Consider the following 25,320-nt stretch of genomic DNA (forward strand, 5'->3'; position numbering starts at 1 on the left):
CTACTTCTCCACTCCAAATTTGTCCCTCCTGAAATGAATGATACCAGGACTCTGTTCGCCTGTTGATGCATGATGCCCCCAGGGCAGCAAAGAAATGAAGTTTCTTCAACCCAGTTTCGTTTAAAGAGCCGTAACTCAGGAGGTGTGTTGATTCATAGCTGTGCATCTCACAGATTCTGCAGGTTACATCACAATATAGTACTCCACGTCCTGCAAACAAAACTTTAGTCCTGTAAAACTGCTCATTGATCCCTGATTAGTTGCACATCAGTTGTATGAGAATGGTTGGTAGATCAGCAGGAAAGACAAATCATTTGGAAATAAGGGCTTCTGTAAGGGGATATTTTTGTGCTTTATACTTCAGGAACAAGTTTATGAAAATTACACAGAACAATGAATGAGAATGGAGGCTTGCCTAAAAGTATCTAGGTGAATGCAGTTGGCCTTTGGTACAATTGGCAACAATTGAGAGAGGAAACGGAAAAGGGCAGATGTAGACCAAACAATGCTCCAATTCACCATGTCCCTCTTTGTGTGCCCCACCCAACCAGGAATGTAGTTATACAATCCCTGACTCCATTGCACAAGTGATAGGTAGGTTTACTAGACTGACAAATGGGAAGTGTTTCTGCCCACATATAACTTTGGTTAGGCCCCAAAGTAGGCACTCTCAATTAGCAACTCAAGACTCATCTGCTTACATTTGCTTACATTGTTCATGAGAAGCACAAACAGAAGAAAAGGAAGAAGAATTCTGATGTGATAAATAATAAAGACATGTAACTAAACAGGGAGTTTTAGTCAGTAGCTGGTAAGCTTGCATGGTACTTGCAGATGGTTTTGAATATAGTGCTCTAAACAGTTTCTTGTTCCAGGCTGCAAGTCAGATGCTAAATGTTTGCCTTCACCTAAGCAGAAGCCCTCCAAACAAATCAAAAGACTGGAGTAAGGTCTGAAGACTGTACTGCAGAATGTAGTTCTGAGCACTCAAAAACATACATTTTTAAAGAAACTGGATCACAAATACTCAGATCACCATGCTCATGATACACAAATATTCTCTTTGAAACCTTCAGTGCATAGATGCTTTTCTCCACAGAGTTTACAAGTGGATAACTGGAGTAAGTAAATACTTAGATATTTGGCTATCAGAGGAAACTCAAACGTTAAGAAGAAAGAGGAAGAAATGTCAAATACCTTTGTGCATAGCACATACTTCAAGTACATGATTTTCATAACCATCCACAATGCCTTCTAACTTCAAGAGCTCTCAATGGGTTTTGTATTTGTAGACTGCAGAAATGAACTCATGCATATTCTCAGTTGTAATACGCCATTCAACACTTTCTAAGGATTTGATGGGTCACCTGTTCTCAAAAAGGCACTCATTTTATGTCATTTCTGTGATGCTGACCTTAATATTAAGCACTTTTCCCTTTCACTTATAGCCATCCACCTGATGGAGAGCACCACAGTGAAAAGAACAGTTTCAGCACTGCCAAAGATATCCTGTGCAAACCTGTATAGTCTTGTAGACTTATGCTTGTCTACTGTTGTGTGGGCAGGCCAACGCTGCCAGATTTTCTGCTTCTCCCACATATAAACTAAATTATGATTTATATATGGCAAACACTAAGACAAACTGGGAGTTCAGCAGGGAAATGTCTGCCTTATGCTTACATAAATACACTTTGTGAGTGTGTGTGTGTGTGTGTGTGTGTGTGTGTGTGTGTATACACAAGCTCCTACTTTTCAAAATGTGTTTAACCTGCATGGATTTGTATGATCTTTTGTTGTGCTAAACTGAAGAATTTACAGCAACTACCATTCTGCATGAAGCTGTTGGGACAACTTGTGTGTCTCCTTATTACACAGCCATGCACAGACAAGCCAAAAAGGCCATAAACCTAACTGCTAATCTTAGTTGGTGTAACAAAACTAAAGCTGACTCCAGCAGCTTTAGCACAGTCTTCTCTATAGGACAGGAAGGGGTATTTTCTTATTTCTCCCCTTTTTACTTCTTATTTTCCTCCCATTGACTACAATTTTGGTGTCATTGCAATAACACAGCCAGCAGGACATGCACATCTCTGAACTCTTTCTATGGAGCTACTGAGAGGCCTCTGGCAGTGCTGTGTCATCCCACTGGGAGACTTCCCCCTCCAACTGTAAATTGGTACTTAAGCGTGCCATCCTACAGGAAGTGCTGTTAAGTGTCAACTATTTCCCCATTAGCTCTAATAAAGTCTTCACATGCCTATAAGTCGGGGCACTGTTATGGCTTTCCCCAAAGAATCCTGTGAACTGTAGTTTGTTAAGAGTGCTGAGAGTAGTGCAGAAGCCCCTATCTCCCCCCCCCCCCCCGAACTACAACATAAATAAATTCAAAAACAAACAAAACACTGAACTGAAATGACAGTAAAGCTGGAGAGGCAAAGAAACACAGCATGTTTAGTGACTGAGAACTCTGAAAATAGGCAACAGCATGAGATAAACTCCTTCCTTGGTAATGAATAAATGCATGGGGAACTAGACACCCTGTGCAAGCTACTGAGCACACTACCTCACCTCCAGAGAGCACTAAAAAAATGAATAGAACATTAAAAAATGAGCATATCAATGGAAAGTCATGCTAATAGTATTTGCAAATACCAGCAGATTACAAGTGTGGGAAACAATGCCTAAACAACAACAAGAAGACGTACATCTCCCTGAAGCTTGTGGGGAGAGAGGCAAGGTTTCAGATGCAGCATTGTCAAGTGGTCTAAAGCTAAAACTTCAAAGCAGAAAGTACTTTCCCAATTCCTTTCATATTTATAATGTGAGAGCTTTTATTTGGGCAGGATGAAAGAGGTTCAGAAATACTACAGTTCTGTACGTTGTCCCCCAGGAATGCTAACTCCTGTCCCAGCAGCAGTTTGGCAATTGCTTTATAAAAGGATTAAAGGACCTTCCCAAACTCCTATGACACATATTTTAACTCCTCCCTGAACGTGCCTCTCAGTTTGTCCTGGAAAACTGCCTTGCAAGAACAAGGTCAAAGAAGGGGAGTGAAAGAGAATTTCTGCTCCACTCCCTGTGTGTACAACACCTTCTAGAGAGAATCAGTTTAATAGCATTGCCCCTCCCTTTGCTCCCCTTTTGCTTACCTTGTGACTGTGATTCATTTTAAATGTTTAAAGCACCCATTTCCTCTTTGATGCAAGGCAAAGAGGATTAATTTTAACCTATTTGGATCATTCATTGGTTTGGGGGGGGGGGAGACTGTATTGTTGTGCTGGCTCTTCCTGGATGGTGGCAGAGAGTTCATGTGTGACTAAATAAATCTGCTAATAAGGTAATACCCACAGTGGTAATGTGTTGCACAAGAAGAATTAGTTGCCACTTGAGCTATCCACTGTTCTCTGCATGCTTACACAATATTCAAAACCAGTAAAAAAAAAAGGGAAAGGAGAAAAAAGAGTTGCTGCCATCAATATATAGTGGTTTCTATGGTCTTAAAGAGACCGTAATGATTCCACAGGCAGGTATAAGCATATGGAGAAAAAAATCCAGATGAACTGTAGTAAGACATTTCCCCATTATTTCTAATGAAATAATCACTGAAGTAGGTACTGTACAGGAGATGGTCAGTTTCTTTTGTTCCTTCCTCCACTGGTGCCTCTGGAGCCCATATACAGTACTAAGATTTGCTAGGAGAGAACATTTCACTCCATAGTAAATTTTGTCTTTCTTTCCTAAAGATTGAAGATTGTTCAGATCTTATAGAAGACAACTGATGTGCATATGGAATAAAAACAGAAGCATTTCCCCTTGCCCAGATTCAGCTGCACCCTATTCGACCTCCAACGTCATCCCTGCACACTGTGCATCAGACACACCTCTGCAATGAGCAGGCTGTTGAGCGTGGCTGCACTTGCAGGCAGGTGCTCACTCAACACCAGACTTACACTACTAAAGACATCTTCCTGATGCCGCAGGCACTTGCTCCATAAGCTGTTCATTTTGGCAGCCTACTGGTGAAAGTAGGTATAGGGTTATTTTTTTAGAGCGGGGAAAACCTAGAGGCTACTTATTTCCAAGGAAACCTTTGCCCTCATTTGGCTCCTTTACCAACATGAACCAGATGTTCAAGGAGAGTTTCCTACAGATGAAATCATTTTATTGAGGTAAGGAAGTATATTTGAATCCAACCCACTAAATAGCATTGCATGTATGAATCAGGGCTGCCCAGTTATTTAAAAAGTGTCTGAGCTAAGTTTGGCAATCTGCATTTTTAAGTATCTTTCTGCTGCCGCCTTTTCCAATAGAAAAGATGAGACAATGCTGACACTTCCAAACTAGAAACATGGTTATCCCTAATGTTTGTTAACTTATTGCATTTATATTCATTTTTTTCTCTAAGTAGCTGTGGATGGTGGACATGGTTCTCCCTCTCAACATTTAAGCCCCACAGCAACTCTAAGAGGTAGGTTAGGCTGAGAGGCAGTAACTGTTTCATGATCACTCAGTGAGCATGGCTGAGTGGGGATTTGAACCCTAGACTCCCAGGGTTCCACTACCCCACACTGGATTCTCAACCTATGAAAAAATGTGTTCCATGCTTACAGTACAGCTTATGTCTCAAGCTGCTAAAAAAGGCCAGAATGAAACAGGTATGTGAGACCAAAAATAACCTGAAAAGGAATAGCAGCCTGACTGGAGTGTTCTTACCTCAAACACTCGTTAAAGTCCTCCATTGAATCTGTTTATCGATGGGCTGAGCAGACTGTATTCTGCTGGGATATGAGGTGCTTCTAGATAGCCTAGTTTATCCCCCAAATCATTTTTCTATTTTGTTTGAATTTATTTGCCTTGAATATTGGATTAATTTATCAGCCTTGTTTTTATCAATAACAAGCAGCCTACAAAGATATGTTGTTCTTACGCTGCCATTTTAAATTATTTATTTATTACATGCCTCAAACCCCACATTTCTGCTTCATTTTGTCAGTGTTCAAACTCAGGGTCATTTGAGATTAGAAAGGCATTCTGAAGCCCATTTTATTACTTCGAAAGGCAAATGGAAAGGATGCATTCCACAGAAACAGAGCTGTGCAAGAAATGTAAGCACAGCACTGAGAGCTACAAGCAAAAAGTCAGGAAATACCAGGAGTTCTTCTCCAGAGTAACTCTTACCACTTTTTCCTTGTAAACAATGTACTTCAGCCACTTGAAATCCTGCCACTTGAACCCTGCCAGCACAAAGAGGGAATCCTTTTCATATTGCTCTGGTTTCTGGATGGCCCCTTCTGGGTATGTTATTCGCATTGTTGTCTTGCCACCAACATCCTTTTCAAAGCCTTTCACTGGAGCAGAGTTCAGCCTACAGAGAGTTCAGAGAAGAGCGGGCAGTTGCATTTACACCAGAGTTCAGTTTGAAATGGTAGCAAAAACACAGGATAGAAACTATAAAATTAAACAAAAGTCAGACATGAGCAAATATGCTGAGAGCTCGTAACTGCCAGTGAAACAGTTAAAACTGCTTGCATCCAACTTCTGGAGTTAATGTGTATAAAGAGATGATCAATTAGGCCTGACTGAGCAACCAAGAATTTCAGAATTTAGTGTTTCCTGATTCTTCCACAGGCCAAAGTGAGAAGCTAAGCACTCAAATAAAGAGCCAGCCACTATTCTCAATACAAATATAAAGGAAGTTATTAGTGCCCATTCTCATCCATCTACACTATCTTGATCTTTCCTAGAACATATTGAACTGCTGGTAAGTAGTTATTCTCTACTAGGACTATGGCATGGGCCGATATTTATCATCAAAGCTTATCACAAAGCATGAGTGCATAGAACTTTTCACCTACAATTTAGTTTGTGGTATAATCGTGCTCATGAGGTAGTGCTAGCAAGACTGCCTTATAAACTGAAACTAGTTGTCCACAAACCAGAGCATCCCTAAGCACTGGAAGATGAAATTTTTAGGTATCCAACTCTGGAAAAGGAGCTCCTTGAATGCCCTTGGGTACTCGGCATATGAAGAGATGTCACCGTTGCGCCACAATTTCCATCCGACAGGAAACCAAGAAACTGGCAACTGGGTCTCTATCTCTTTATAGTTCAGGACTAGACAATATCAGAATGGCTGTTCTGAAAAGCAGTAGTCCCACATCCTCCTATGCCTCCCCGATAATGAAAAACATTTAACATCTTGCCAGTGTGCCCCAGGTTTCCCCACTACATTTCATTAGCTGTTTGCAACACAGAATGAGATGATTTTATGTCACACATTGTATTATTAGTTGCTAGTGCGGAAGCGGAAGAGAATGAAACAAGAAGGTGCTGTTTTTAGCAGCAGCCCCACATCTGCCATACCTTCTAATTCCAGCCTTAGTCTTTTATGTGAGGCATATTGTGCCAAGGACACTGGAATCTGACAGGGCCAGAGGTGCTGCAAACCTCTACTGCATATAGTAGGAAAATAATTATAGAACACCTCTTCCTCTCCCCTGTGCGGACAACTCACCTGATAACAATGTCGTAGTCATCGATTTTCAAACCCAGTGACTTGTTTGCTAGAATGCCACCATTTCCCACAATAACACATCTCCGGCAACTGAGACTGGGAAGGAAGCAGAGATAAGGGCAGTTGGGTAAACAGTGAAATCCACAAGCACAGAGCTCCTCCTGGTCAAGATCCAATTCAGGCACTGTAAGTATAATCAGGAGGCTGTACTCTATTAATTTGCAGTAACAAACTCTGACAATTTATAATACAGGGAGCATAGCAACACAGGTAGCAAAAGGAGGAAATGTTCTCACCATATCTACTTAGGCTTATTGGCTCAAGATGAAATCACTGCATTTAAATAGCTAACAAAATGTTTCTTTTCATAATGAAACAACTGCAAGGGAAGAGTTAAACAGTGAAACTAAGTGCAGATTTTGTTTGCACAGAAGAATAGTAACTGCTTAATTAAATACCATTTATCTATGCACAGGAAAATATGCAGAGAAAGGTCCCAAATAAACAATCCTTAAGAGGAAAATGACAGTTGTAGATTGTTGGTTAAAATCATGTTAGAATTCCTAGTGCGATTCTCTTCCCTTTATTTTACTATTCACTTTGACATTAGACCTGGATCTGTGTTTAATCCAAATTCCTCTTGTCCTCTGCTCAATGGACTGGATGGTACACTTTGCTTCACTCCCTGTTACATACAATGGGCCAGTCACTTTCCCTTCACCTAGCCTACCTCACTAGGATGTTGTGAGGATATAGTGGAAGGGGGGTTGTATGCCACTTTGAGATCACTGGAGGAAAAGTGGGACATAAATGAAATAAATAATATAAAAGCATTATTGTCCCATGCTGTCCTCCTTTTATACAAGATAAAATTCCCAATCCAGATCCTTCAACATTTCCTCATCAGTGCTTCCTGTAGTTCAGGAGAAGTCAAAGAGACTACATTCAAAGGCTCCTTTTTACATCCTCTTTCAAGGACATAATAAGAGCATTGTAATTTTAAGAATTGCCTTATTTTTCCGTGTTTAACACGCCCCCATGTATGACTGGGGGGGGGGGAGAAAATGGGGGGAGATGGCCCAGAGGTGTTGAGCTTTTTTTGGGGGTGGGAGGAATGCCAAGAATAAATCAAACGACTGAAAAATGCTGACAATCACAGTTGCAGCCAATCCATGGCAGCCCCTGCCGCAGCCACAACTCACCCACCCAATCGCCGCACACAAGCTCCTGCTTGTGGCTGCGCACATCCCTCCTCTGCACTACTCATGTTTAAGACGACCCCTGATTTATTTACATTGCTTTCAAGTAAAAAACCCTCGTCTTGTACACAGAAAAGTACAGTAATTGCCAACAGGAATTGGAGGCTGAAGGATGAGTAAAAACTGTCTATGTACTACACAAGCCACTTCCTTAATTTCACTCCTTCTCCTTCTTCCTCCCACTTATTGCTCTGTAAAGTCCTATATACATTAAAAATATTGTGTATTGTTGAGTACAACTTTGGAAACTAGGTCCCAAATACCATATGATTTGTGGTTACATTTAGTGGCTCCAACAATGTGAAACAGAAGAGTAGGAATGCTCTGGGATACCATAGAAAAACACTGAAAACTGCCTCAAAGGAGTACCACACCTGAAGCAGAAAGTACAGCACAATAGTAGGCTGTCTGTAAACCAGACCACATTTCCATAAAGTTGTCACATCAGAAGTAAGACAGACACTTGGAAATGCTCCTAGACAAGATGAGATACTGATTGAATTTTTTGTTCAAGAACAAGGGTAACACTTCTTGCTTCAACTGAAAACTGCAATACTATCACCTCACTTCAGTAATATTTCAAGTATATACAGTGATCTGCAATCTTGATTTAACTCATTCTCATATCCAGTCTGTATAAAAATGGACTATTATTCTTCTATTTTACTATTTTAAGGTAACTCAATGGAAAGGAGAATGAAAATGACTTGTCTAAAAGCTTGGAAAAGTATTTATTTAAAATTGTCTGATTTTAGGATGGGTTAACTCTACTCTGCTCTGTAGAACTCCATATTTAACCTTTAATCTCTGTGTAGCCTTAATTCCTTGCATACTTCCTCAAGTCTCTCTTATCTTTCCCTTCCATCAGTTTAATCTCTACCAAGGATTGTGGCTTCTTTCTTCCAAACAAATCACAAGCGGTAAGCCAAGAACAAACCTTGGTTACCACTTGTGGTTTTCCTGGGTGTGAGCAACACAACATGCCAGATTCTGGTTTGGTTCATCCATGGAACTGCAGCAGTAGAAATGGGACATGCGGCCTGTTCACACTAAACCACTGTTTGTTTTAAACTATGGGTTATGACAGGTGACCCAGAACAGAGTTATCTCAATTTTTTCTTGCCAATTCAGAATGTAAAATATGTTTAGTGAGGTACAAAGCTCAGTAGAAGAAATTGAGGCAAAGGAAAACAGCAAGAATTTTGCGCTAAGCTAGTATTAGACAACAACAATAGGTGTGAGGTTCTACCATGTGCCAATAGATTAGTGAAGACTGTTCTATATTAAAAGCAAAACATTGGGGGAGGGGGAACAAATGAACATGTCCGCCACTACATCCAAGTTTGCTGCTCCCATGAATATGTGCATTAACAGCTCATGCCTCCAAAAGCCAGGTAAAAATTTCCATAATCAGTCTTGCTATCAGCTCCACTGCCCCACAGCTATAAACATAGGGTTTAGAAGAGGAGCTGTTAGTGAGAACAAGCTGAACCTTATAGTTGTCTGAATAAACACTGTGCAATTCTGCTGCCTTACAATGATACCTTGGGGGAGGTTGTGACAAGTTAATGCATTTGTTGAAAGATTGTCAGTTATTTATTTTGAAATGTAGGGAATCAAGCAGATTGCGGTAACACTAGAGAATAAAATTTCTGAAGCTGTCAAAAACACTATTTTATAGACCCCATGGATTGGAACAGGAGCATCACTCCCAGCTCCTCATTTTATTCCAAAACCAAGAGCCCATAGGGAGGCTGTTTATTAATGGCCAGCAACTCCCAGGGGCTCCTTCAGTCTCCCAAAAGAATCTACTCACCTATCAAGGGCTGGAGTAAGACGATAATCTTTGGTTGCTGACAAGATGGCTTTGATCAGATTATCTGTTAAGAAAAAAATACATTAGAAGGGTTAGCTTGCTTCATTCCCCCCCCCCCCAATAGTATTGATGTACAAAGACTTCAGGGACCAAGATGATTAATGAATGAATTTGCACTGGTATATTTAAGTTACAGCATAACAATTAGAAATTAGACAAAGGGCAACAAACATTACATAAATACATTCTTTAGGTTATATGTTATAGCACATTATTTTGATTCAGGAATGTCCTAGAGCTAAAAATTCAGATTGACTCTGAAAAATAAAATTATATTTCCAAAATGACTGAGCTTCAATAAACATAGGCACCTTTGAGAATCTATTTCTCCATTGTTTCTTTGTTACATACAGTGTCTTCCCTCTTTGCTTCTCTTTCTGATGTGTACCAAGTGGATATCCTGAACAATAAACCACATTGCTTTCACTAAAGACCTGCAGAACTTTCTACATGTAAGGAGGGAGCTACGTGCATTACTCATATGTGCAACAGGTCTATTCAGTGCAATCAAGGGTGGCAAACAATTTTGGCAAGTATGCCATAAGTCAACTCCACAACATTAGATGCCACCCTATGTAGTGCAGTTACAGGCAGCCCCTGGTAGATTAATGTGGTTTCTATCTAATGAGCCAGGGAGCAAGCAGCAATGTGGCAATCTAGAGACAGGCAGATTTGTAGACACCCACCTCTATGTCATAACCAGATCATTGGGCTCCAACTCTTGTACAGATGTACTACAAACTCAAGTTTAGATTGGCTATTCAAGATGTACAGATGTACACATGACTTTTCAGCACTGAATCTGTTTGCATGTCAAGACCCTGATGTCACCCCCCCCCCCATGATGAATAAGACACAAGGACACAGATATTAGGTTAATGGTTATTGGGCAAATTTTGGCCACAACTTTATTGGTTACAGAATGTGACTGGTATTGGCTTAGGCACTGGAATTGACCTGACTATATCTGACTCCTGCCCACCACGCAGGGAGTCTTGTAAGGGTCAACCACCAATAGGGGGAGCCCCATCGATGAAAATCAATTCGAGCTCCCCCCAGGTTCCCGATGGGGTCATGGCATGGCCCTAGCCCCTCCCTGGGCTTCGGACAAGATCCACAACCCCAGATTCCTTTAATGGAATACCCTTAAAATTGGAGGGACAGGGGATGGCCACACCTCCCCTCCCCCACACAAGTTCAACCAAACCTTACAAAGTTGTGACGATTGCTACGAGGTTTAGTTTAGATTGGCTATTAAAGATGTACACATGACTTTTCAGCACTGAACCTGCTTTTGGAACATGATACTATAGTAAACAATAAAGAACTCATTTTAACCAAGAACCAAAAGTGATGAATGACATAGTACTAAATCAGGAGTATCGTGTACTGGATCCTGCTCTCACTGGAGGTATTTTTCTTTTCTTTTGTGCATTCTCAAAATAATGCTACCTCCTTAATTTTAAAATTAAACATTTAAACAAGGGAAAGACTTACACTATGAAAACAGAATTCTGCAAGTTAATGGAAAAGGCAGATAATATATAATATGCAAAGATTACAAGATCTATCTATCATTAGACAGTAAAGTAAAGAATTGTGGCTGCTTGAAGGGCTGTGAAGAGTGTATATCCTGAGTGGAGGCAGCTTTTATCAAGCAGCATGGTAAATGGGAGAGGGGAGGAAGAAGAGAAAAAGTCTGACTTGGCATAAGGCTATTTCCTCCTAATGTTGCAAACCTTTTACAACTCCCCGCCTTAGCTGGAGCTCCCAACTAAAATGGTAGAGGCCAGACCTTTCATTTAAAGATGAATAATGGATGGGAAAGAAGACAATGAGAGTATAATCCTATGCATTTCACTCAGAATAAAGTTCCATTGAGGCGTGCTCTTCCTTAAGTAGGTTTTTTTCTTTCTTTTGAAAATGGAGGGGGAGAAGGGAAAGTGTTCTGAGCACTATTTTCAGTTGAACATCCTGTGAAGCAGTAACTTATGTAAACTGTGTATCCCAATGTATGACTCATTGTAGGAGACAGCAGATAATTTCAACTAGCCCTGCTCCACTTTTTATGACTGGTTCAGGCTAGTAAATCTCAAGGCTCTAGCGCAGAAGAAGCCGCCAAAAATTGGTGTACCTCTTGTATTAGTGGAATAAAATTCAGGGGTGGGGGGGGACTCTCCTAAGGAAATTATAGTGGCTTTCAATAGCTATCTAATGGATTTGTACATTTTTGTTTTATGTTTTCATATATGCCAACTTCTATAAGTTAATGTATTGCAATGGAGGATAGCACCATAGCAAAATAAATTGTTATGAAATGCTGACATGCACATAAGAATACTGATTCCTTAGTGCTCAGGGAGCTGACTGAACAGATAATAACACAGTTAATATTTTTTTACAACCCAGGTTGGCCCCAGCTTATTTAGTATGAGTTATTCCCAAGTAACAAGGTCTTTTTCCAGCTTTCTAACTATGCAGGTTTGTAATAGATCTAGATCTCAAAATGATCCTAGTAAAATTCTTGGTGCATCCTGTTGCACTCATCTAAAGCCAACCTACCCTGAACAAAGCAGAGATTCTGCCAGAGGTCCAAACCATACAAATTCCCCTCCAAAGAATACTCAGCTTCCTGTCTACAACGTGCTGTTCTCACTCCTCTTCTACATTAAGGCTAAATAAACAGCCACTGGGCTTAATGACTCAGCATCCACTTCAGGGATCAACAAGCACTGATGGGATGCAGTGTTCCAAGCAAGTTTGGTCAGTTTGCCACATGAGTCAGCTCCATCTAAGTTTATATAGTGTCTTTCATTTTAAAAAATGTTCCAAAACAGTAAGCAATGAGAAAAAGTGAGTTTTAGTATTTTATCTCCCATTGGTCTCTATTTGAAAAATTCACCTGAGCAGAACTTCTCTGGCAATGAGCATCTGACACCTGCACACATGCCATTAATTTGACTTTACATGGGAGGCTCCTAGAACAGGTTTGTGAGACACAAGTCAAGGTGTAACAATGTTGTCAGGTGCTAGGAAAGCTGGTAATATTTGTGCTAGAAAAATCTAGACCACAAGGTTAGCACTGCTGCTTTTATATGCTACAAATTTAGCCAAGAGACATTTTGTTGGAATGCTGGAGATGTAAGAAAGCAGCAAGAAACTATGGGATTCTTACAGCCTAAGAAATGCAAGAGTATGTTGCAGCAAGTAAAGAGAGGATGGGTGAAGATATGGAATGCAGACACAGGTCTCTCAACCCTGTAACAATTCTCTTTCTGATATATAACTAAGGCTGCATAACCACCATACATTTCAAGTGCATTTAAAACACACATACCCTTCAAGAATCCTGGGAACTATAGCTTGCTAAGGGTGCTGGGAATTGTAGCTCTGTAAGGGAGAAACTACAGTTCCCAGGATTCTTAGGGGCGGGAGAAATGCATGGTGTGTATGATATCTAAATCTGCACTACAAATACCAGATCTTTTGGCAGAACAATCTCAACTGTTCCTGGGAATTTGCACTGTGAGCTGTCCCAGGTCCTGACCTACCTGACCTTGCTTGACCCTGCCTTAGCAACTTAAAACCAAGGTACCTGCTGCAGGATTCTGGTATAGATCAGCCTTCTCTAGGTCATGTTCAGCACTTTGTGACTCACAACTCTGCAAAAGGAGCACACAGCTGATGAGTACAACTGAAGTCAGAGTTCATACTGTGAGAAAACAAAGCAGCCATGGCACAAAGATATCCAGTGCCACATAGCTGCTCTTCAAATGAATGCAATCAGATGTAGGATGCTTTGCTCTGGAGTGATATATGCAGTTTTCATAACCAGATACATGATACCAATGCAGGGCACACCCAGTTTATGATGTACCTGCTCTGAGGGTTTTAACTTCTTAAATTCCTAGATTAGCATAATAGCAATAAATCAGGACCACAGAAAACTATGTAGATGAGCTGTAACACATGTGGAAAGACATCAAAATTGGATGTTGAGCAACATCCAGCTGTACATGGAACATACTTTTGCTTTTCTGATTCCTTAGGGGGTATTATTCTTGATCCTCAAGCTTCTAGGATTTTTGCCAGGGGCATGCAAGCTATTTCCAGAGTCTTGGGTATTAGGAAAAACTTCAAAGGGGTTTCAATGGAAGCTTTGGTGGAAAAAAAGGCCAATGAAGATATGCGGGTTCCAGCTAAGGCCTCATCTCATCCGAAATGCATACTTTTAGGTTCATCATAACTAAGAAAAGGGTAACTCTCAGATAAGGGCGCTGCATCTATTTTTCCTCCTCTCTTTGAGTAATTTTAGAATGCTCTCTGTTCTCTTGGGAAGTGCCAATCAATATTCATGGGATTCCTATCCCACAGAGTAAAAGGCCAACCAAAGTGGAACAAAACACTTTGGCTACATCATACTATGACATAAAAAACCAGGATCAAATCTTCACTTGGCCATGAAGCTCATTGGGTGACTACATGCAAGGCAAGCCTTCCTAATCAAATCTACTTCACAGGGTTCTTGTGAGGATAAAGTGGGGGGGGGGGCATGAACCACCAGCTTCTTGGAGGAAAGGTGTAATATATTATTACTATTATTATTATTTAAACTTATTAGTCACTTGTTACTCAAGAGCTTCCTAGTGACTTATGTCACAGAAAAATATATGCAAGTACATTATACCTAGAAAAAAGGAGGGGGGAATCATAGAATATGTTAGTATTCCATAAAACATATTAGGAAAACAAAATCAACGCACCTTAGCAGTAATAAACAACATTAGCAATAAGCAAACAATAAACAAAGCAACACTCACAAGCACTAATTAGCAGATAAACAAAAAAGAATCTCACCCCTTCCTTAGCCCCCAACCATTCAATATGGTTAAACTGTTTGTTTGTTTGCCCCCGCCTACCCACCACAGAGATTTAGGCAAGTGGGAAACAAGTGAAGGGGATTTTCGGTGTTGGTGCTCCAATTGTTATTCTTTACCTAATTGCCACTTGCCTAAATTTCTGAAGGTGGAAGGCACCTATAGAAGGGTCTCTCATGTAAATCTTATGCATGGGCAGGTTAACTGGAAAGGATGTAGTGTTTTATTTATGCTCTTTGACAATTGTTTTCATTAGAAGATGGAGGAAGTTGCACCCTAAAACCTCTGTAGATAGCAAGAGATCCATTCATGAAAGAAACAGACTGCTGAACCTCATCGTGTTAATGTAGAATAGTTACCATAACACAGCAGACTGAAAAAAGGTTCTCAATGAACACAGGAGGTTGATGAGGGAGTGAAAATGGGAAAGAACTCCTGCTCTCTGAACTTCAGCTCCTCCAGACACAGATCTGGGCAAGAAGCCAAGAAGGAGGTGTAAAGACAGATAGTTTGGTTCAGTGCAAATTTGAATTTTGATGTCAGCATGCATCTGTATTTTATCAACAGAGATAAAGTATTATTTATATCAGCATGCCAGATGTGAAAAGAGACTGCTATGCAGCTAAAAGAATGTTTAGGGAAGGGAATGGCATAGATTGTGTTTGGTAGTGCTCAGATGTGCTTGTTCCAGTATGCCCTGGAGGTCAATACTTCCAACTGTGCATGCATAGCTTTCTACCCTGCAGAGCTCATAAAAGCAAACACTTTGACGTAACACTTGCCTCCACAGGAATGTAGGCATATATGTGAAAAATGTGAAGTTAAAATTGGTCATCCACACAGATTTTTCTAGGACAATCCCATGATCAGGAGCCAGCAAGAGCTGTTCCAGAAAATTCACATAGGTGAAGAATTCTGACATGACATTTTCATAATGTGTGCCTTCTCAGACATTATTTTACATAGTTTTATGGCAAATAAGTTTTTGTTGATTAAGCAGCATATCGGCTTTGTTATATAAATAAATGAATAAGTTTTTTTCTATTGCTTGTTTTTGCATTTGAGTAAATAACTTAAGAAGTTATGGCAGGTGTGACATTTGTAACAAATTGCTATGTTGAAACCAACCATGCTTATTAATAATTATAAAATATCCTGTAGTCTACTGATATGAAACCTGGTCCAATCTCAACACTAAAGTTTTGGTTAGCTTGCTTCTTGGTGAAGCCAACCCAGAAAAGGCATAGAAGAAGAACTCTAGGAATCAGTTTGACAAACAACTCACTGACTAAAACAGTCTGGTACAACAGCTTGAAACTTTAAAATGTTACTGTGCAGACTATGTACATCACAGCCAGGGTGATCCCAAGTTCACAGAACAAAGCAAGTTAATCCCCCTTGCCATTTCAAATCAAACAGCTGACAAGCAGACTGAAGCTCCTGAACATTTGCACCAAGCACTTCTCATGGTATGCTATACACTTCCTTGACAAAGGTAGAGTCTTTATGAAGGATTAGCTGCCCTCTGATGCTAAACTGGCACATCCTCTTCTCAAGCATCGCTCAATTTCTCCAGTTGCTGTAGTTCTGGCAAGCACCAGCAACTTCTTCTTGCAGTCTCCTTTCAACTGGCACCAGACTAGCCCTGACTGAAGACCTTAATGAGGTGCTGATCCCATCATCAGGTCACTATTATTCATCCCCAATGCATCCCCTGGGATAAGCAGAAAAAGCTGATGTAAGAATCCCAGTGACGTGTGATGCGAGAAGGTTGCCATTTGCCTCTCTCACGCTCCTAGCCTGTCAGCACAGCCATTAGGCTCACCAGTTTACAGAGAGTAATAATTCTTCCCTCCCACATATACAAACTGCCTTGGACTGAATCCTGGCACAAAGTTCTGTCCCATGAGGGCATTAAACAATCCATTCAGTTGTTTTGCTCCCATTGCTTCAGCTCCCAGCCATTTAAGTAATGGCAGTTTCTGTTTTTAACTGAAGAAAATCCAATATAAAACCCTGGATTTACATAACACTGTAGTGGTGACACAAGCTGGCAGCAACCTGGAAATGCAAAGCAAAGACTGCCAAATATATTCAGTCATCCTGTGCTGAGGTTCTCCATTTTGATTCTACTTGGCAAAAGACTTGATCAGCTGCTTCCGAGACCTAAAACAACCTAGTACAAAGACCTGTATTCCTCTCTGTATCTGCACACCTTGAAAGCCAGCAGATAAAGAATGGTGCAAATCTCTTGCAGTGAATGAAGAGTTTCTATTTCTGGACAATTTGCACAGCTGTATTTAATCATCCGCTTTGCTAAGAGGGAAGCATAAGAGAAGAACAATGTATACAGCTTATTACATCTACACTGACTGGGTCTGGTACAATGAAAGGGAAAGGGTGAACAAATTCCTCCTTATACTAGGTACAAGGACTATAAGAATGGCAAGCTCATGCTTCCAAGACCCTCCCCTTATTAGGGAAACTAATGTCATTATATGAATAATAATATATATTGCCTCATATAGAGCAGATTTATTTACACTCAGTCCCGCTCCTACTGCAGTGTGAAGACAGATGCTACAGTGAGACTGTTACCAGTTCCCCATGCACAGTGTTAATTAAATCATATCTAACAATACACAAGACCTCATGAAGCGCAATTCTAGGATCACTTTATGGTATACCCAGTATCATGAACTGAAGTCTTACAATATGGGCCAAATAATCCCAATATTTACAAATAATGCAGGCAAGTAATGTAATTTCTGAGATGCCGAATTAATTTCAAGTTTGCCATGGTCTGCATCCTACTCATTGATCTTTCCAAAGTGGCTACAAAAGGATCAAAGTACAAAGCTATGCCACTTTAGGTAATTAATTCACACGGTCAGAGTCAATAGGTGTGGGTAATCACAGAGTCATGATCAACTTCCTTTAACTGGTAATCAGTTCTATTTTTAAAAGGATAATTAATTTTCCAATTAATTCTTAGGGTAATCAGCTGTACAATTAATTCTTAAAGTATAGCAGCAGAGCTTGTGGAGGGCTGTTAAATGTCTTGATATGCTTGAAGGAGGAAGTAGGAAGGAATTTTTGAGGTGGGAAAGCTCATTTTGCAAAGAAGCAAGCCAACCGGTAATCAGGCAGAACTAAAAATAGTGTTGATAGGAACTCAGAATAACAGTACAACATCCACACGTTCTTCTAACCAGACAGTGAATTTCAAATGAGGCCAGAAATGCACAGTGAAAATAGGTGAACTCTCAAGTGAGGCAGAAAAACGAACTGCTCCTCAAGGAAGGGGAAGGGCTGGCATCTAGTCAAAGCTCTGCCTCTCAGTCGAGTAGAGGGTAACAATATCCACCTGGTGGTGTCCTAGTCCCCACTCAAGAATGTAGAATTCAACATCACACAGTTACAAACGTTCTGTCTGCACAAGCATTTCAACTTGCCACGTGATATTTCAGAGCCAATTTCAGGGGCCACAGGGTCATGTGGAGGGAAATAGGGGGAGCCCTGTTGCTCAAGTGGAAGTCCTTCCATAGGGTTACTGCTGATGGGGCTCGTTAGCAGTTGAAGTCCACAAGCGGCAGATACCATAGACACACAGAGTATGTTTAACTATAGGCACCTTCTATTTTTGTACTTCAGCAGGGCATTTGAGCTATGGTAAATGAACTCCTATCCTACCTTGTCCTTTAATTCCAAAAGGAGGTACAAAGTCCCGGATTCGTGCCCACTTTCTGAAGGAATCATCCAAAAACATTGGTGCTGGCTTTGAGAACCTGAAAAATATAATGAAGCAGAATCTTTTTTAAAAAGTGGGGAGGAACTCAATGAAGAGAAAAGGTTTTATTACCTAAGTGCAAATTGTAAAACTATGTGACTCAGCAGCCAGCAATGATAGGGGGCAAATCAAACAGAGAAAAAGGAGTCAGGGAACCTGTGGCTCTTTTAATCTTAGGAATGCCCCTGAAAAGGATGCAAAAAGCTTTCCAGCATAAGCTATTCCAAATATGCAATTCAGAGTTCATGATGATAGCATCCACATACCCAACCAGAAGCTACACAAAGAAAACCAATACAGTCGTACCTTGGAAGTCGAAAGGAATCCATTCCAGAAGTCCGTTCGACTTCCAAAACGTTTGGAAACCAAGGTGCAGCTTCCAATTGGCTGCAGGAAGCCACGTTGGACATTCAGGTTCCAAAAAAAGTTTGCAAACCAGAACACTCACTTCTGGGTTTGTGGCATTCGGGAGCCAAAACATTTGACTCGCAAGGCGTTCGGGATCCAAGATACGACTGTAATCATACAGTTCAGAACATACAGTATTCCTATACACTATACCACCAGTTCTAGCAAAGCACTGCATAACAATGTTTCAAGCCTAATTTGGATACAAAAACTGAATATACAACATGCCATTCAGTTGACTTGAAAACTAGATCAAAAGAAAATTACTGCTTCTAAATCTAATACTCAGAACTGGTGTGGCACAGAGGCTAAAACAGTTGAGCCACAAATCCTCCATTCAAATGTCACTTCTGTCATGAACTCACTACATAGTCTTCAGCAAGTCACCCTTCTCAGCCTCCTAAGTGCATCATGTGGATAATATTAAACTTTACAGAGTTGTTGTAAGGATTACAACAAGATAATGCATGAGTAGTAGTATACTAATCTCATTCAAAACAGAAGAGGCTGGTAGGAGACATCACACAGTGTGGCTGGAAAATAAAAGGACTGGGGGAATTACCAAGTCCTGAAAACCATTAACAGTAGGCACTTGCCTTATCTCAGTGGAAGGGTTGTTCTATAGACTGGGCACCACAACACCATTTCTTAGGAGATGGACCTCTGCAGGCTGAGGAACAACCAGGAGGGCATTGTTGGAATATTTTAGTGATCAGGCAGGATTATATGAGAGAAGGCATTCCCTCAGATAACCCTGCCCCATGCTGTTTAGGGCTTTATAGCTAAAACCTTAAAACTGGCCCAGGTGCATACTTTTATAAGTAGTGTTACATGCTCATAGTAAACTGTCTCAATTAACAATTAGCCACACTGCCAGCCATAAAGGCAACCCCAAACAGAGCACATTAAAGTAGTCCAAGCTTGTGGTTACCAACGCATGGTCACTGGGGCTAACTTATTTTGCCCCAGAAGTGGCAGCTGCGCTCTCTCTCTCTCTCTCTCTCTCTCTCTGTGTGTGTGTATCTGTATGTGTGTGTCTGTTTCAGAGGGAGGAGAATGATAATGGGCTATGCTGCAGCAGTGAATTTTTGCAAAGAAAAAGAAACAGTGAACTCAATCCTGACCTTTCCATTCCTCCTGCCATTTTCTCTTTCTTCTCTATGCTCACATTTGCTCTCATTTTCACCAAGCAGAAATACCATATAAGTGTTTAATCTCCCCTCCCCTCAATCTCATAAACATGTCAATTCACAGGATTTAAAATTTCTGTCTCAAAGTGACACTTACTTACATACACAATGTATTTTGGTCTCTCTCTCAATTCTCCTCCCTCTCATGGAGGAGAAAGGCATGGAGAGAACAATTAGACACATAATCTGTCCCCCACCCCCACCCCTAAATGGCTTGGCTTGAGTAATGTATGTGTATAGCAAACAGGAGATAGAAAATATTCAGAGGGACTTTTGGGTGGGTGTGAAATCTATTTACTCTAATTTAGATGGAATAAATACTTGCTTCCTTTCATATTTTGGGGTTCTTTTTATTCTTTTTATACTGTGTTTCCTTCAGGAATCAGTCATCTGTGCACAATTAAACTTCTCCTTACACAGTCTCCAATTGTCTCAGGCCAATGCTACACTACACATTTAATGGACATTTAATACACATGGCTTCCCTAGCAAAGCAATGGCAAGAACATGGTAGAGGAAGAGCCCGGAAACACCAGCTTTTTAAATCTTTTTCATCTTTTGTCCTTTTCCAATTTTTCCTTATGAACAGTTGTGTTAATACAAGAAGAGCCCTGATGAATCAGATCAAATCTCTATCTCATCTAAGGTTACTGAGTTCATAGTAGTTTGCTGTCATTATTTATTTTCCTAATTTATGGAGCCTAAAATTGCAACAATTAGTATGTGCAAATCTGCAACATCTTCATGGTTAAAAGGGGGTCCATTTACTTGTAAAGATTGGGAACCACTGGTCTAGAAGGTCATGGAAAAACTGCAGGGGAGGGAAATTGCTTCTTGTGCTCTTTCGAAAGTAAACAACAGCAGGAAATTCAATATCTGTGTACAAGCTAATAAACTATTAGACTCTGGAAAAACCTCCAGAGATGCCACTGACGAGATTTATTTTTCTTCTGAAAATTAATTAGTATATTTAATATAAGTTTTCAAAATCAATATATTGTTTCAGATACACAGTTTAATTCAAATAAAGCAGACACAAAATTCATAATACTGTATAAAAATGTAGCATACCAGACTAATAGAAGCAAAATATGTGCAGACAGGCCTATAAAGCTTACAAACAATGTGTATAATCTCCAAAATCAGTTTTCTAAAACACACAGAGAGACAACTTATTTTCTTTGGCAACACAATGAGCTCCACCTAGTTCAGGCTCAACCACATCTACTAAATCCGGCACAAGAGGACAAGACTTAGAAATAAAATGGGCAGTAAGAATTTGACAAAACATAACAAGAATAATCAAGAGCACACTCACTTTCTCTTAAACAGATGTTACTTATATGAAGTGCTAATTTTAAGAAGAGCTGGTATACGGTATAAAAGAGTACTTAAATTTTTGTGAAATTTATTTGTTTAATTAATAATTTATATCCCCCATCATAAAAAATCCTTTCAGATACATTCTCGTGGTTGTTAGTAATGATTTTTTGTTTGTTTGAGAGCCAGATAGTCACTTTAGTCATCCTTTTCTAGGTTTCATTTGTCTTCTTACACTGCCTGTTTCTCCAAGTATATTTTGGTAGCTTGCCCTAATCCTGGAGGGTGCCACATCAGACCTTCACCATTATCACAACTGTAGTCATACCATCAACTGGCTGTTCACACCACCGTAAGAACTAGATCTTGTTATCTGCTCACCCTTCATCCTTTTTAGTCTTCTGAATATTAAAGGGAAGAAGACGCCCATCAAAGCCAGCTGTCACACAGATGCCTGGATTCAAGGGCCAAAGAAACACACTGAAGTTTTAAACTGAAAACAAAACCAGAGCAGCACTTGGGGTTTTTGCTATGGAAACATGTCTCTATTTACAGAGGTCTTCCTTTATGGATGCTCTAGAAAGCTGTTGGAAGTGACAATTTTAGGATATTTATAAAGAGAAACAACAACTCTGACTGAATTTAAATTTATATTGCTCACATATTTTTAAACCAGTAGTGGAGAAAAATGGGGAACAGGGAATTGGTCTGATCAAGTCCAAGTAATGTATTATGTATTTTGCCATATGAGGGATAATATGAGCTTTGGATAATATGAGCTGGCTTAGTTCCAAAGCTTGTTTTTTTGGAGATTAATGACTACAAGAGAGAAATGTCTTTCAGAGCCCAGTTTGACCCAAAATATATTTCTATTTTGACTTTCATGTGAGAGTCACTTCTCTCTGCCAAGTACAGCACCCAGGACCAGGGACAAGAACAGCTCTTGACCATTCAGAGTATTGGACACAGACACACATTAGCTTGCCGTTACAGCCTGGCTAAGTATTGTGAATGTCTTGGTAACAAACAAGAGAGCATGACAAGTTGCTGCCGTGCAATACAAGTATAATATAATGAAATCTTTCTAGGACACAGCTGGCTGCAAAATTAAGTCCTTTTGCCATTTTTCACAATGAATACAGACAAGTCGTCACATTTTAAGACACTTTTTATTATGTATTTTGGAACTTAATTTAGACAGAAACCGCCTTTCACGTGACATTTTCAATGCAATCACATTATTGTGGTCTGCCTACGAATGAGAAGCAGAATATTAGGAACAGTTTGAAAAAAATTGGTATAAAGTCTAATCATTACCACTATGTTAGTGTCATTTTTTGTATTTAACATATTACTCTGAAAGCAGCTGGGCTGAATTACTATTTTTGGAGTGCGGTAGAGCTGATCCATAAACCTACTGGAGCACTCAAGGCTTCTAGTATGAGTGAGCCAAGGGGATGCAGTTTCGGGGTATTCTGAAACACAAAGAAGGTAAGCAAAATCTATGGGAATTTACTGCTTACAATTTGCAAAAAGGAAGCATAAAGTAGTGAGTGAATTCTCAGTCTGCATATCTATGCACATGCTCTTTTGTCACAGGTATGCTGGTATGTCTCCCTTTCTCTCCCACCCCTGTCTCACACATAGTAACAGCAGCCAGACAGCCAAAGCTTCATGTTGATCAAATTTCCTTAGTACAAGCAAGCATGAAAGGAAGAGGAGGGAGGAAAGTCCATTGCTGGACACTGTTTACAACATTAGCTGGCATCAAACAGGTTCCGCAGGTAGCAGTCTTAACTGCAGTGATTATACTAAGAAAGCAGAATGCTGATGGTTGTATATTGGATGGGGGATTATGTCCGGCAGAAAGAAGAATGCAGTTTTCAGCATCACTATCCACAGATACAAGAAATAAACAACAATCTAATAAGTAAGTGCCAGCGATATAATTCTTAGCAACTTAAATGCTGACAGAGCCTGAATCAGAGCCAATATATTACTAGCTTTATTCAGGGCCAGAGGTAGACATTATCTGAAACACATGGCCATGCTAATCCATGATTCTTTGTCTCTTGTTAACCTCTAGCTGAAGGAGATGCTTGAAGAGGCATCACATTTAGTATTTCACTCACCACTTACATTTAGCAGTCAATGAAGTGGTAAATGAAATGGAACAGGGACTGAGAAATGCTGGTCACGATGGCATTACATCACACATCTGCTTCAGCTAGATGTCACCACGAGACAAGGGAAAGAGACATGGATCGGTGATGGCCATCAAATTTAAATAATTTCCTAGTTTAGCTCTTACTGTGAAAATAAAAATAAAAATAAACCACTGCTTCATGTGGCTGTATCCTTCACTATGCAAACCTTTTCCTGTTCTCTCCCTGCTGCAGTAATCATGCGCTGTTTTTCAAAACTGCTCTAAAAATAAGTTATAATCATTGCCACTAAGGCTAAAATAAATTCTGATTTTTGTAGAAAAGTATTAACAGGTCCACAAAACTTTTAAAATTGCTTAAGGATCTAATAAGGTTGATATCAGGTCTACTTTGCATATGGTAGTTACATCAAAGTGCTATGTGAATAGAAGCAAACCTAGGTTTACATGCTCCCACATCTTTCAATGGAACAGCTGCAAGGAGGAGATCAGAAGCATCTGCTTGTTCACAAAAAAGAAGAAGCATCTGCTTGTTAATAAAGTACCATATTTTTCGCTCTATAAGATGCACCAGACTGTAAGACGCACCTAGTTTTTGGAGGAGGAAAACAAGAAAAAAAATATTCTGAATCTCAGATGCCAGAACAAGAGGGATCGCTGCACAGCGATCCCACTTGCTGTTCTGGCTTCTAGGATAGCTGTGCGGCCTGCATTCACTCCATAAGATGCACATACATTTCCCCTTACTTTTTAGGAGGGAAAAAGTGAGTCTTATAGAGCAAAAAATACGGTAATCAGATTTCACCATTACATCCAAACTGGGTAAGGTACTTTACAGTTTGTAGATTACAATTTATTGTTACAAGCCAATCTTATGTCTCACTAGCAGAGAACTTGAAAGCAGTCAAAGGCCTGGTTTGGATATAATACTAGACTTGCATAGAATGACATATGCAAGTTGAGGGGTCTTGTGTTCCCTCCTACTCTGGTGTTAATAATTAAGCCCAAACACAAAGTTGAAGTTAACCTATGCTCTGGGAGAAGAAATATCATGGTGTTTTATGTAGGCTTACACAAAATGTAAATGCTAGTCTTCATACAATATATGCAAATGTTTTCTGAGGTCCCAGGCCCTGTTTTGACCACAGGCAGGGGTACAATATACTTGCTGCACCCCCATATCTTGAGCCATTCATTGTACCACTCCAAGACATAGGCACTATTAATCTAACCTTTTAAGTGACAAGCACTTGAAAAACTAGCCCTGCCTCTGTTCAGATGGTACTGTCATCTTATCACCACCAAGTCCTGTCACAAACCATACACATCTAAACTGTTTTGGGAATCAAAGCAGAATAATTCATTTGGTTCAAGAGATACAGTTTGTTTCTGTGTAAACTCAATTTCATGTCGCTGGGGAAGGGGAGCATGTGTCTCAGTTCAAGTACTTCAAAGGCAGTCCTGTCACCCGTTTTAAGTGCATTTTGTACACTATGTACTAGAGCTCCTCCCCAAAAAGCCATTACTTGGGAACTGCAAAGCCTATATTAATTACTTCTATGGCAATCTAGGCAGGAAACTATTCCAGATAGCACTCTTCTATTACACTTAACAGGAATTCCACTTGTAATGCATTAAACAAAGTCCAATGTTGTTTCACAACAGGCCTTTCCATCTTTAAACCTAATGTCAGAATTTCCTAGAAACAACAGTTCCCGACTCTGTCCACAACACGAAGAAAATGCCAAAAATAACTACTCTTTTCTAAACAGTCTTCTCAACCTACGCCACGCACAGGACTTGTCAGACACAGGGCTGTCCATGTATTTTTCTGTCTGTTCCACTGCTTTCTGACTCTGAAATTATCAGCAAACCAACATGTTCTATAATCATACTGATTTACATAAATGCTGTTTAATATA

The 25,320-nt window shown here is 40.0% G+C and overlaps 1 protein-coding gene across 13 annotated transcripts in view; it reads right to left on the minus strand.

Annotated features, from left to right (window-relative positions):
- ST3GAL3 (ST3 beta-galactoside alpha-2,3-sialyltransferase 3) overlaps nt 1–25,320 on the minus strand; it is a 188,463-nt gene that overhangs the window by 54,297 nt on the left and 108,846 nt on the right. For 12 of the 13 annotated variants that reach the window (XR_003707254.2, XM_077928801.1, XM_028733756.2 and 9 more), the window contains 4 exons: nt 18,220–18,314; nt 9,590–9,653; nt 6,515–6,610; nt 5,179–5,365 (listed from right to left, as the gene is read on the minus strand). Coding sequence is in view for 12 of the 13 variants with exons in the window: in XM_077928801.1 (XP_077784927.1) it covers nt 5,179–5,365; nt 6,515–6,610; nt 9,590–9,653; nt 18,220–18,314 (442 nt within the window). In the remaining variant the exon portion in view is untranslated. Of the gene's footprint in view, nt 1–5,178; nt 5,366–6,510; nt 6,611–9,589; nt 9,654–18,219; nt 18,315–25,320 lie in introns of those variants that run through there. The other variant, XM_077928806.1, reaches the window with a different exon arrangement.

Source organism: Podarcis muralis, chromosome 5 (genome assembly GCF_964188315.1).
Source record: "Podarcis muralis chromosome 5, rPodMur119.hap1.1, whole genome shotgun sequence".
NCBI classification, from domain to species: domain Eukaryota; kingdom Metazoa; phylum Chordata; class Lepidosauria; order Squamata; family Lacertidae; genus Podarcis; species Podarcis muralis.